At 40.6% G+C, this 14,577-nt stretch overlaps 1 protein-coding gene across 2 annotated transcripts in view; it reads right to left on the reverse strand.

Annotated features, from left to right (window-relative positions):
- Positions 1-8: 8 nt before the first annotated feature.
- The window catches only part of mettl24 (methyltransferase like 24), a 39,370-nt gene continuing 24,801 nt past the window's right edge, over positions 9-14,577 (reverse strand). For both annotated transcript variants that reach the window (XM_085246646.1, XM_085246645.1), the window contains 3 exons: positions 12,060-12,193; positions 6,639-6,864; positions 9-1,192 (listed from right to left, as the gene is read on the reverse strand). In XM_085246646.1, the coding sequence (XP_085102772.1) occupies positions 848-1,192; positions 6,639-6,864; positions 12,060-12,193 (705 nt within the window). In that variant the 3' untranslated portion in view covers positions 9-847. The remainder of the gene's footprint in view (positions 1,193-6,638; positions 6,865-12,059; positions 12,194-14,577) is intronic.

Here is a 14,577-nt window from a genome sequence, read left to right on the forward strand (position 1 = left end):
TCCTTTGGGGGGGAAAAAAAACCCCCCAAAGTGTTTATTCTTTAAAATCAAAATCATGAGGAGAAATTCGGTTCATCATCAAAAGGTTTGGTAAATTTCAATAACTGAACAATGTTGTTATTTTAAAGTGTTACTTTTCCTGATTGTTGGCAGTGTTGCGGTGCTGAACAGACAAACGCCAGCTGAACACGAGGAAGGGAACTGATGGTGTAAAATTCTTATGTGTGAAGTTTTTTTTGGGGGGGGGGGTTATTCTATTATAATTCCAGAAACTGGAATTACAGTTGTTTTTCTCTTACTTGCACAAATATCCACGTTTAAATAGCCAACAAGCAAACTCTGTACAAGTGTACAGTCCCATTTTTTCACATTGTCATGCTGTGGTGATGCATGGAAACTACTTCTTTCCCGCCTCCTTAAAATATTCACTCACTGTCGGTGACCCTTTAACGCTGTATCCGCTTCCTTGAATTCATAATTTAGCTCGTGAGCTGCGTAGTCTATGGACTTCTGCTGTCTACTATCAGGTAGGACTGCCTGGCTTTGGGCCAGGCTTAGATTGGACCTTGATGATTTTGACTGTGACTTTCCTGCAGCCAATAATACAGCCACTATGAGGTAGAACACAGAGCCTCTGGAGGTAATTATGCTGCTCCTTTACTTGGCTTAGGTCATCGCAGGCCAGCAGAGGATGAGCGGGAGGATAAGTAGGAGCAGAGATTTTTACTTTTTTTTTTTTTTTTTTTCAAAGGTCGGGCCAGATAAGAGCAGTGTATTTGAAGAGAGCTGTGCCCCAGAAAGTCCATGTTACACATTCAGATTTCCAGTTATCAGCGACGGGAAAAAGTTATTTTTGAGTTCTATCTGGTTTCCCTAAAGGCCTCCACTGAGTATTCACCCAGCTCAAGGTGTAAGCACTGCTGGCATTAAGCACATTCTTCTGTAGAAAAATGTGAGGTTTAGCAGGATCGCTGTGGATGTGGAAGAGGTGGAAGCCGGAGCGCTCAAGCTCCTTCAGCAGGCTGTACCAGTACCGCACCACAGATGGCTCATCGCCACCCACCTCAAAGCCTGCCCAGTGCAGGTGAAGCTCCAGCAGCAGCTGTCCCACTGAATCCAGAACTCTTTCGAGGATCAAATTTTCCAAAATCTTCCATTCTGCACTCTCCATGTCTGCCTTCAGTACATCCACCTGAAACACAACCAGAAAAACTTCCGATTTAAATGCATCTTGTTTAGGTAATAAATGACACCAAGCTGCATGGAGTTCTTACATGCAAAAGCTATTAAAAGATGAAAAGTGAAGCTTGATTTTGTTCTGCGCCGGGGATCTTGATGATGGATTGAGTGAAAGAGCAGCCTGACAAGACTTGCTGTGATAGAGCAGGGAGGAAATTTTCAGAAGATGAATGTTAATAGCACCCTTAGGTCATATTCATGTAAGGACATTCATGCATGCTCAAAGTTTAATGCATATCCTCAGGACACTGGGTTTCCTCTCAGGTCTAGTATAGCAGAGTCTTTCAGGCTCACCAGTATCTCATAATTTTCTCAGGAAGTCCATCATGTAGCCATAGTCAATAATACATTAACCAAAGAAAATATCAGGGATTAGTGCATTAAATAGTCTTTCCTACAAAAAAAAAAACTAAACAAATAGGCTGATAACATTTCTTGAGCTAAACTAAGTGTCGGGTGGTATGGCAGCATATATATTAAGCAAGCTCCTCTCCAATTGATGCATTTGACACCGCACAATATCCCCAGACCTCATTAGTGTAACTGAACAGGATTCAAAAACAACTGTGGCAAAATATCGTCCTCTGTCCTCCCCACCATTGTCCCTCACTCCCACAAGCAGAAACATGTTGTTTTTTTTGATTGGACAAAAATCACGTGATGGAAAATGATGAGACATCGCTGAAAACTAATGCTAATGTAATTTCTATCTGCTTATGTGTGTGTACATTGTGTTGTGTTGTAAGGATTATAGATGATCACACAGCTTCACTCTATCTGTCGTCATTTTTCTCTTCCGTGGACTTCCCAGAAATGGCCTTTTTGCCTTTGTGGTCCCATATCCATGTCTATGGGTGGAGCATGGGGGTTATTTCTGTTCAAATATTCTGATTTCCTTTGGCTTCATGTTTAACTGCAGACAAGCGAGCATTTTTATTTTCATGTCTTCTAAATGGAGTGTACTCACTGAACTGGTCAACAGTCTAGCACAGGTCCAACACAGAGAGGCAGATAAACATTCACACTCACATTATGTCAATCCAGTTAACCCAACATGCACATTTTCAGACTGTGGGAGGAAGCCAGAGTATCTGGAGAAAAGCCACACTAGCACAGGGACAACATTTAAACTAAGCAAAGAAATGCAGTCAGGTTCAAAAAAAGGAGGTCATGGGGGTGACAGACAACCATTATGTACATCTGTGAATTCACTCACGATAGTACGCTTATGGCCATATCACCACGAGCAATCCCGATCTGTTTGTATTTTATATTTTATTATATTTAACAATGTTAACTTTTATCTTTTAAGCTTCATTTGAATTTTAAACTGTGCCAGCAAATCAAAAAGCATGCATTTCAGTGGCTGTCTTATTAAAATTCATTTAGAACTCAGGATTAGATTTGAAACACACACAAAACACAAAGAAAAATTGACTCTGCAATAATGAAGCTGATCAGCCCCGGTGGATAGCTTCCATAGACAATTTTATGTCAAATGACTTTGCACGCTGTGAAATTCCTGCCCTCCCTAACAGAGATATTAATGTGAGACTGCTGTAAACGGTTTTAGCCAATGAGCAATGAGTTCCTCTGCTTCCAGTGAGTCATAATGTATGTGATTACTTCTGTACAGCAATCTCAGCATTAGGCATTGGAACACATTTTCATTTTAGAGAGGCTTTTGATAAAAAGTTGTCTGAGTCTGTGTAAACAAACAAGTTTGCTGATTTGAGAGCAGAACAGCAAAATGGGAGTTTACATTCGGGCTTGTTAATTAAATGGAAATGTATTTATTTGAGATAAATCCTAGCTATTACCCAGACTTTATTTTTTCTTTTTATTGCACACAGAATACCTCAACTGACCAGCCAAACAGGACACAAATCCTGACATTATTACTAGGAATGTGTGCCTTTATTGGTGACTATGCCACCAAAGAGCAGATCATACTTCCAAATATTAATTTTACTAGAATCTAAAAGGTTGGTGAAAACACTTCAACAGCTGCATTAACCTCTCTTTGGGCTATTTCTGCAACCGTTTAAAAAGCAAGCAAAAATGCGTGAGTGTAACATTTTTTTCTCTAATTATTTCAGTGCATCGTTTAGGCACAAAAAGCACATTCTTAGTCCAAAGATTGTTAGATGTAAGTTTTTCTGCTTAGGCTAATTAAATCCCGTATGGTAGCATCTCTGGGCAGTGTTACGCAATTACTGTCATGATCGATTGTCCAATGTGCAGCTCTTTTTCGCTAAATGAGATGTGACTTCCTGCTACTGACATTTGCACCCGCCGTGACAGTGTGTGCGCTGTGTCAGCTGGTCACTAGAGCTGTGTGAATGAGTCATCTGTGTGTGTGTGTGTGTTTCTTTTTTAACTAACGGAGATAAGAAGTGCCGCACAAATGCATATTTTGACCTTTCAGAGCGACTCCCGTCTCTTGATTGCTGCCTTTCCTGTCGCCGAGGATTGGAGAAGAAACAGTTCTCCTGCTGTTTGCTGCTTGCTCCTCCTGCACACTGTGTACTCACATTAAAACCGCATTACAAGAATGCATGTGTGGCTCTGCATTTAAAACAGGTGAGGTGTGTTATCTATAACGCAGCATGGTGTACAAACCCACCCACACATACTGTAAACACGCCAGCCCTTATTTGTTCATATCTCGTCACACACCGACGTCTTCATATCTTTGCAAATACCTTCTATGATTTGCGTGTTTGCTTTTTACCTGCAGAAAAGGGTTTAACAACTCGAACCGCTCAGCTTAAATCAGTTAAAGCAAAGCACCTGGTTTCTTCGCCAGGGATTCTGCTTTAGTCTAATTTAAATTTAGTCTATTTAAAACAAAAAACAATGATAAGCCCAGCTAGCAATCAATATATATTAACTGAAATGTTCACTTTATTATAGGAGAGAGGGTTAGTGGAATAAACTTTAGAGTGTTAACAGTAGTGATGCAAAAAAAAAAGATTTTGCCCTGGAGGGTGATACAGATGCTCTGCAAAGCTCACCCCAAGAAAAAAAAAAAACAGAAAAAAGGATAACCTCTGTGTAAAACACACACTTTATCCTGAGGGTGGAGTGGGAGCCCAAATTTCATGAATCAGTTTGGTTTTCTTTGGTTTTTTCATACACCAGTGAAATTCAAAGAAAACAAATAAGCAGGAACTTGACTATCAAATTGTGTTCACAATAATTAAAAGCCACCCACACCCTTTAACAGTTGGATTTAAATGCATCATGGGTGTTTACGTCAGCTAGAACACATCTGCGTTTACACCTGCTTTTGTCACGTCTCCAAGCTATCCAGATGCCCACTGTTGTTCAGATTTCATAAATATATCATAATCTGTTGCCAGTAAAACACCACATTTGTTCAGAAAATGCAACATATATATATATATATATATATATCAGCAGGACCAAACCATATGTGAAAGGCGAAAGGGATAACATGAAACAGGGTCGCCGCACCCTGAACTGATTCTTGTTATGTCCCTGTGGGGGACACATCAGCGAACATGACCGTTTACACTAAACCCATATGTGACCACAGAGTCTCAGGGAAAAGGATTTGGCTTATTGTGCAGCATCATAAAGCTCGCTGTACTGTAAAAGCTAGTACTGCAGAGCAGCTATACTTCCAGCAACACTACACGTACAGAACAATTTCTGCTGGGAACTTTCACATTTTTCAGCAAAAGAGCCTTCAGCTGCACAAATGTTTCAACTTCACTGTGTCTTCACTGGCAGTTTTATTAACGAGTGCACTTTAGTCCTTCCTGTCCTTTGAAAGTTTGTTGTCCGCAAGCTGAGAAGTACCTGATTCAGCTGTGTTTTGCTGGAAGCTGCATGCTGAACCCCGTTTCATATTTTTAGTTCATGCTGACTTACAGCTATGACACACATTCCTTGAACCAAGGTAGAAATTGGTTATATTCCTGTTTTGTGTGTGTGTGCACTGTTAGCAGGTGCCTGTAGGCTTCTTTCAGCTGCTCCCTTACTTATGAGCAGTTGCCACAGATTTGGCTCTGAGGTATTTGTACCTCTTCCTGAACTCAAACCGAGAATACCGCACATGTTAGGCAAATGTGTGAAACACAATACTGTGGAATCACTCATATCTATGACTCCTCTAACAGGAAAAAGGAGGATAATCAGAAAAGGTGGCTGAGGGAAGTGACAATAATGGCTTTTAAAAAACAAGCAAACAAACAAAAAATTACATATTGGATCCTTAATGGTATCAAGGCATTTATGTACCAAACTGAATGCTCTGTCTTTAATCAGTGTTCTGTAACCGTAACTATTAAAGTTACCCGGTGAAGTGGATATATTACAAGAAGAGAGCCTTGATGCCTTTAAGTCATGATTTAATTACCTCTTTAGAGAAGCATGGCTTCCTTGACCTTGAATTACCATTTAGCCTTCCTATTCAGGCATGCTTGTTGGCTCTATAACTGTGTTTATTAGCATGCATGCTATGACTGGGCTTGGTGCGTGTGTTTATGATTGAACGTGAATGCAGATCCCTATCTGATGAGGTGAAACACAAACCCTGAGGAGTTTTGGGGAGGTAATACATCCAGCACAGTCATATTTACAAGAAAAAAAGTCACATATACCTGGAGTTTAAGACAGACAGAGGAATTAATCATAATGAGCTGTTTTATGTTGAGGCGCGCAGGAGCAAACCTGCCCTTGCTTGCTATGCATGAATAATGCCGACGTTGATAAAGGAACACCTTCATCAGGTTTAAGGCAGAATCTACAACCATTTATCCATTTTATTCTGCTTATCCAAATTCAGGGTCATGGGCAGGCAACTGTTAGGGGACCTAGACCGCTGTGGGACCACTGAGAGCTGACAAGCTTGCAGTATGAAATGTCACTAGGATTGACCTGACCTCCCTAAGTGGGCTCCACCTGACTCCACTCACTTATGTATGCATGATTCTGTTTAAACAAACTGAAAAACCACAGAGAAAAAAAGGAAAGAAAAGAAAAAAGAAAGAGGAGAAAAGCAAGTTAGAGGTGAGCGGAGCAGACAACTACCATTAAATAAAATGCTAAATAACTAAACGCGGCTAGCCTAGCCTTAACTGTGGAGGGCAGGCAGTTGAATGACTTCCACTATCATCATGTTAGTTCTTTTTTTAGTTAGATCTTTGGCTAATTTGGCTAGCAGAGTAGCCTAGCATGTTATTTTTGTTGTTGTTGTTGGTGTTAGATTATTACACTGGTTGTATGTGCCCCCTTTGGGAGGAAACTGGAGAGAACCCATGCCAACACTGGGAGAACATGCAAACTCCACTCAGGAAGACCCCAGTCTTGCTGTGCATGCCATGAGCATGCCTATCTAGAGCCTCAGTGGCCTATTCTCTATCTCTTACCTCTCTGTGTCCAAAGTCATTAAGTATGGTGGCTAGTTTCTTCGTGCTGGCATACTGACGCTGGGCAACAACGGCCGGGCTGGGATCCCTCCAATCTACAGAAAGACGATGGAGCCACATTTCAGCTTGTTGCAGGTGAGGCTGCTTAAGGCTGGGATCAAAACAGTGAACTTCACAGCCTGATTGGGCGAGAGAACTTTCCAGGGACCGGTCATCCACTCCTAACCTAGAAAACACACAAAAATACAGACAGGGCGAATATGTGAGAGTCAGCTCCATTTACAGAAATGCATATTTCATCGTCTTGACTTCATTTGTGTGAAATGTTCCAATGACGAGATGAAGAGATTCTTCATGGGACACATGAAGACTAAGTGGTACGAGTGGCCCAAATTATGATATTTTGACAAAGTTATATGGCAACTAGCTATTGAATTTCATACAATCTCACCCCTTTTTAAGGAAGTCAAAGTGTGGTACAGGTACAGACAGTCAGGTAGGAAAACACAGGTATTAAAAACTTTCTAAAAATAGCCATCGTTAGAGAGGGATGTTTGCATGAATGCAGCTGTATAACTTCAATGCGTGTTTATTTCATGCAGGGTTGGATTTCATTAGAAATTGGTCGCCTACTATAAAACCATCGTCTTTATTGTTGCTCCATCATTTGATAGGGCCAAGTGCTTATGAGACCCATATGGAAAAGATATATATAAATCTTATAAAGTTTTTATCTGTCTTGTATGAAACTTGTATGAAAAGCATACAGGAGTGAAAACACATATAAGATCCCTTGAAAAATTATATAATGAAACTTGTATGTTTTATATACTTACTAAAAAAATATATGAAAGTAATGAGAAAGTGGCCACTTTCATGAGTAAATCATATATGTTTTTACTATTTCTTTTCCATATGGGGAACAACGCAGGATGAAGCCCTTCTGTTGTATTCCAGTGATCTAAAACTTTAAAAATGTGCTCTGAGGCGCCACTAAAGCGAAAACATTTGATCAAAGACCCAAAGATCGGTTTTGTGACATGAAACAACACCTTAGACGTGTCAAATGCAACAGAGCGAGTAAAACTGATAAAAGGATACAGACAAGATAACACCACGGCGTCACTGTGATCTTACTTGGCCTCCAAGCCAGAAAAGAATCAATAATTCAAACGAAGGGAATAAAGATTTTAGCCAGGAGATACTTGACGCTTGTGTTTCTCTCTTATGTCTCCTTTGTTTCATGTTTCTCTCCTTTGCTCTCCACATCTCTTTTCCTACAAGTGGCCTGCTTCTCTATTTTAAAATGTGTAAATCTAAGCAGACAGACACGTTCCCTCGTGTCTCTGTCTCTTTCATGCCTTCTCTCCCTTCTCCCCGCACTTTTTCACTAACCTCTCTCACTGCTGTTCACTGTTTATTCCACCCCTCCCTTCTCTAATTCCACAATTTTCTCCTTTTCTTCCTGTCACTGTCTCTGCATCTGCATTCCCCTGTGTCTTGTTTGCGCGGCGGCTGTATTCTGTAATCGTGACAAAGGGAGTAGATTTCACAGTACGCGTCTTTTACAGATGAGGCACCGGGTCCCCAAATGCATCACGCTGGTGGGAAGATGAGAAATGAGCATATGTGAGGGATTGAGATGCAACTAGATGTCTCTTTTTAAAGCACTAAATATTTCATTGAGAGTTTTTCATTCTCTGGTGAGGTTTTGGTGAGCGGCTGAGAATCAGTGCAGCGAAACTACGGGGATCGGGGATGACTCATGAGGCGGCAGGAGCAAAAGGGGGGAGTCACAGTGCATCACATGCCCTTCAGAATAACAATGTTCATAAAGGAGGGTCTCTACTAGGTCTCTCATGAGAGCAGGAGGGGTAACATAATGGATGAATGGCTACATAAATGTGGGTGTTCTAGAAAGAAATTTACTTCATACACATTCTTTATAGAGGCTGTAAGGAGACTGCTGTTGATGTAACCAAATATGAAGATCTGTGATTGTTTAGATTCTTGGTCACAAACTCCCAGAGGATTGTAAATGTAATAAAGAGCTATGAATCCACCTGACCCATTATGTCAGCAGCCTGTCTGGGTGTGGTGAAGTCTGGGGCTGATTAACAAACCCTTGGTGGGTCGAGAAACTGTCCCAGTTTGTGCCAGTTTTTTCTCATTCTGGCCTCTGTCACTGTCTGTCTCTCACTTTAAATTTCACACTTGGACAAGATACAAGGGAATTGGTGGCAGAAAACCATAACCACTGGCGTGGCTTTGCCTCAGGCACAGGTATAGCAGTTCGACCCCTGGCTCCACTATCTTCGGACAAGATACTGAACCCCGAGTTACTTGTGACATATTCATCAGGGTCTGATTGTTATATTGATTTCACTTAGGCAAAGAAACAAGATGTGTATTGTTTCTTTGAGGGTCCACGTAGAGAAGAAAGGGGCTCTATACCAGTCAATTTAGAGTTACTAGGAAACCTAAAGGCCAAACTGAAAATATAATCAAGAAGATAACGACATGAAAATAGTAAAACTACAAAACACCATAAACACAGGAATCCTAATGGACTAGAAATAAAGCAATAAGAGGAATAAAACCCATTGCAGTCCAAATACTAATAGAAAAACTCAGAGTTAAGGAACAAAACCCAATTTTATGACAATATTTGTCTCCAAAGGACATGAATAAACATGTCCTTTAAATGTGAAAAGGTTTTTTTGTTTGTTTGTTGGGGTTTTTTTTCACCCTCATGTCCATTAGCCTGTGTTGATGCTCTAAAGTTGTGTCATTCATTCTACAGGTAACTTGTCAAGTTTAGACCAGTTTCATCGAGCAGAAATCTTTTCTGCCCTTCATGTGCAAATCCAACATGACTTCACAGTTCTGTCTCCTTGAATGTTGACTAAAAATGAGACAGTATGATCTGAGCAAACATTTTCAATATTATCTGTGAACTTGAATGTTGCCCCTCCAAAGTTTTACCTGCGAAATAGAAAATGTGGAGGTGTAGTCAACGACAAATTTTAACGACAAACCTTTCAGCATCTCGCAGGAAAATGACAGGTGTAAATAATTAAATTAACACTGCTGTTGCTGCTTCAATTTCAAGGTTATGGTTATGGTTTCAGGCTCACTGTCACACTAATGGATTACTGATCGCTGATGTCATTAAAAACAGTAAAAATCCAAAACTTACAGTTTGTCCAGTGGTCACTTGACTAATGTTTAAATGCCCAACTTTACAGCAGAAATCCTCTTAATCAGAAGTAAACATCTTGACAGCCTCATTAAAAAAGGTCCTTACAGGCTAATTTAACCATTTTTCGCAACACTGTTCATGTTAAGCTTGTTTTTTTTTAAAATTTAGATTATTATCAGGTTATTGTGACTGATGGGTTGCTGCCAACACAGGAAGAAATGTCTAATAGACATCTGCAAATACACTGATTTGGAAATCTCAATTGGCCTTTTTTAATAAGCCTGTGCTACAGTTTTGATGAGTGAAATAAGAGTATATGTGTTGTGTATATATTTAGCACTGAATTTCTTAGCACTGTCTCTTAGAACCCTGTCAGGTTGCCAGTCTGTTGCAGGGCTTGGCTTCACATCTATCTTCGTCCAGCTTCTATATAAAACCTATGGTTATTAACTGGTTGTGGGGGTTTTGTTACACTTATTTAGTTCATACTAAAGCCATCACTCATAGAATAATGCTTGGTTAACTTCCTAAAAATCACCAAACAGCCTTTACTCTGGGAAGAACAATAGGTAATGGTGATGAGATGGCTGATTATCATATTTTCTTAATTTTGCCCAGAAGGGGAGCTAAAGGAAACAAAGCATGAGAAGCCAGAGCCACCGTTGCTACTAGCTATACTGCAGGTATTAATGCTGTTATCCACTAGCAGCATCTCACATGCCCACATTTATGTTAAAAGTCAAGTCACTTTATTTATGTAGCGTATTAAAAATGCTGGACCTCAATATTCGATCTCAAGTTCTTTCCACCGGAGGCAGATGGACTAATTATACAAATACTGAAGAATACACGGAAGACAAGGGATACAAGTTTAAACAAAGCCTGCTTTAATTTGAGCAGAATGTGGGCTGTTTTTACAGCAGTGGAAAAGGTGGATAATTGGTCTTTCATGTGGAAAAACATCCTGCGTCCCCCCCTATACACCAACATGTGACAGACCAATCAGTGAACAGCTGCTCATCCTTCCCAGGCACAGCCATCCCCGGCTCGTTGCACATCATGCAAATGAGATGTATCAGCTGCACATGTTCAGCAAAACACACGAAAGTGTACCTAGATAATGTGCTGAGTTCAAAGGCACATACAGAGGCGTACTAAAAGCATTTGGCTTTTCTATTAAATCCCTTTTAATCTTCTGCAGTTGACTACAGTTGAGGGCTTTGCAAGTCAGAGAAACTCTCCTGAGAGTAGGATGCTCAACATACCTGGCAAAGAGGCAAGAGTATGACCAAGAAGTGTGTGTGAGAGCATGTGTACGTGTATGCACGCGCGCGTGTGTGTGTGTGTGTAATGAATGTAGGTCAGATAGGGGACATGGGGAGGAACTTCAGAGAGCAGTTTGCAGGCTGACTTGATTAACTCTCTCCGTGAGATTCTAGGAAATTTATTTTGTTACTCGGGAAGTTTAATTTTTTTTAAAGAATTTAATGTCTTTTTGGGACTCGCTTTTACTGTATTCGACAGAGTTGAGTTGACGTAGTGTAAACTGATTTAATTCCAGAGGTATTAAGTGATCAGTTAGATAGGAAGAGATCGCCAAGTAGCTTTCATTGATTTGAAAAATTAGATCTGAGTCACATTTTCCAAGCCGATATTCAAGCCAAATATCAAAATGTTTGTATCAATCTCTGAGATGTTTGATAAAACTCATTTGAATTTTAGTGCGTGTCCATGTAGCTTGTCTGCACAGAGTGCCGTTGCAGTCAGCCAGAGGATATCAGATGTTTTTTTCTCCTGTCTATTTGGCCTCTGACACCCTTTTGACCTCCCCGCCCCTCCTGCCACTCTCCCACACCTATCTGCGCCTCGCTTGCCTTGATGCCAGCACACCTGTGCTGTCTCTCAACGGTCAAACTAATAAGCCTTCTCTCCCAGCAGAAAAATCCCTTCAACCATTGCTGCACCTCAGCATTGGCCGAGCAGACTTAGACTGAGCCGATCCATGGCACAAAGCTAAGAGTGAATGACAGCCTGGGCTTAAGAAGGTCAAACGCCTTGGTGGTCTGGCTGACTGAAGTCAAGGTTACATGCCAATCCAGTTAAAGGAACCAAAGGTAGAATAGTTATGTGTTATGTGTTCCCCTAACAATTCCTTGTTAGGGGAACACACATTTAGCAAAAACAAAATTATGTGTGAGTGTCTAACAAACAATACTCACCCAAAAGAGTACACCCTGCAGTGTCTGCTCTCTATCCTGCGGATCAGTTTATAATTGGGATCTAGGCACACAGCCCATGCCCCAATGGACCCTTCCTGGTCTGCTTTCTTGCCTCGAAGTGACGCACATGACACCTGGACAAACATAAATGTAAACACAAAGCAAGACATAATAACAGCCATTTTTCCAGGAACAAGGAGCAGAACTTATTGTCAAGACAGCCATGTTATCTGACACAGTGGGAGTCCTGTATTGCAAATATAAATGGAACAAGAAATGAATGACAGAGCAACAGAACCACATCGACTCGATTCGCAAAGCAAAAATAAGTGTCTGTGTCTGTATGCTGGACATTCAAGACCACCTGCGCTGTTTGGATATTGATGTCCAAGTCTGTTCACTGCACTGGTCACTGAATGTGAAAGTGAACTAGTCGTTAACTGGGCAGGGGGTTGTGGTGAGATAAATCTTCTGAGAAGCGGGCATTTCATGTGTAAGAGCGCATTACTCTTTGACAGCATTACTCCAACCAAACGAGTGAGATTTCATTCTGTACAATAAATGGAGTCCTAGGGATTTCAAGCAAACACGAGTCAAATGTGGCAGCATAGTTGACACTCTGATATATCCTGATTTCTTTAGGTGAGTTCTACAACTCAGACTCAGACATGATGCACAGCTGGTGCTGATGCACTGCCGAGTGTCACTGGGTTGGCAGAAAGAAACTAAAAACGAGGACTTTAAATCCTTCATTTATGATTAAGATTGTACTTTTACCCCCTTTAATCCACAAAATTTGTTGGATTTAAAACACAGTATCCTTTTAGCTGCTTCCATATAAAAGTCTTTGGATCCTGCCATATCTTTAACAAAAATATTTTTTCAGTACTGTACAATAACAGTGTATTGTTCTACAATGTTGTGGATTATATTTTTCAACCTTAAAAATACAGCTTTCATAATCAATTTCAACCAAGACTCCAAGGACCAACATTTGCAAAAATGCTGTATACACACCTGCATATACCAGTACAGAGCAGGAGCTACTGCTCAAATGTTTGCTGTGCGGTTTCTCCACATTCTGTCTGATGCCGAGATTAACTTTGCAAGGGAAGAAACAATATTGGCTCAGACATCAAATGTCTGGCTTTACTGTACTACACCATTCAAGTCCAAAGTAGCATGTTCACAGCTACACTTTGTTTGTGCTACTGCATCTTATCACAGCTAGAGAGTTGCTAGGTAAAATCATTTGCAATGACGTATACAGTGGTGCACTGAAAACCTCCATGCAGTTGCTTTGGTTGCCAGCAGATTGCCACTCTTACATAAAGATGCTGATTTGTCTGCAAACTACCCTCTCCGTGGCAGTGAAACTGTGTGCAGAGAGAACATTTTGTGATGAGAATATTTGCCTTCAAAAGTGAAAGTTGCGCCCTTTTAAATGTCTTAGTTGCAGCAGCAAGGGGCAACTCTTAATTTGAAAGCAAAGCAAGCATTTTCGGTTTGCGTCACTTTTGGCAACCGCTTATTGAGTGGTTGGCAGACAAGTTAGCATTTTCTATGCAAACTACAGGTGACTTCAGCAATTTGCTAGCAAACAAAGCCACAAGGAGGTTTTTAGCATCCTCTTTGCGACTAATTTCACCAACAAACAGCCAGCAACCACTCACCATCTAGTCGGGGAGTGCATATTTTTTCCTAGTGATCAGAAGTTGCCCGGGGATTTCTCACCAGTCTTTAAAAAAGCTAAAATCTCCTTGAGCAAGAGACCAAAGCTTATATTATTCCCAATAAAAGGCATCCACCTTGCACAGCAGCTTCCACAGACTTCTAGTCTAAAAAGAGAGCCTAATGTGAAAGTATGCTGATTACCATTACATATCTTCTGGCTGCAAAATGAAATCTGAGTGTTTAGAACTCTGTATTGAAATGAGCTTTTATCTCCCCTGATTGATAAAATCAAATTGCTTTCGCAGCTTTCTTTATTTCCTAATCAATCTCCCATTTGCTATAATGTCTGCTTTCCAAACACAACACATTTAAAACACTCAGCCTAAATTTTCAAAATGGCACTTTGATAACTAGTAGGTGACGGCTATATCCATCTTTCATTTACATTCAATGGTGAATAAGAAATACTTTCTAGATCCTAACTCAGGTAAAAAGACACAGATGGCAGACGTTTTGCAGCCAAGCGAATGTGTAAGAAGAAATGTACTATGTCCCAGCCTCTTATAAATCCACTTACTGTTCCTAAAATAGAAGAAATTTACATTTGAAACTGTTCATTAGCCGTGTTTACATTGCCAGCCTTCCCTTTTTTGGCAAGCTGGATTTGTACAGTTTCAAAAGAACCTCTTAGGCGTAATTTCTTACTGTGGCTTTTGTATAAATCGCCCATTTTAATGAGATCATTCTGTGACAGGTCACGCAGGAAGGAACCAACTGAATCGCTGAAGTGCAGTGTCACCATCTGACAAAGGACAAAAGTTGCCCGATGTGTCTTTGTTGCTCT

The sequence above is a fragment of the Mchenga conophoros genome, linkage group LG15 (genome assembly GCF_057382185.1).
Source record: "Mchenga conophoros isolate Kocher_MC1m ecotype Shallow Benthic linkage group LG15, M_conophoros_male_GT1.1, whole genome shotgun sequence".
Classification (NCBI taxonomy): domain Eukaryota; kingdom Metazoa; phylum Chordata; class Actinopteri; order Cichliformes; family Cichlidae; genus Mchenga; species Mchenga conophoros.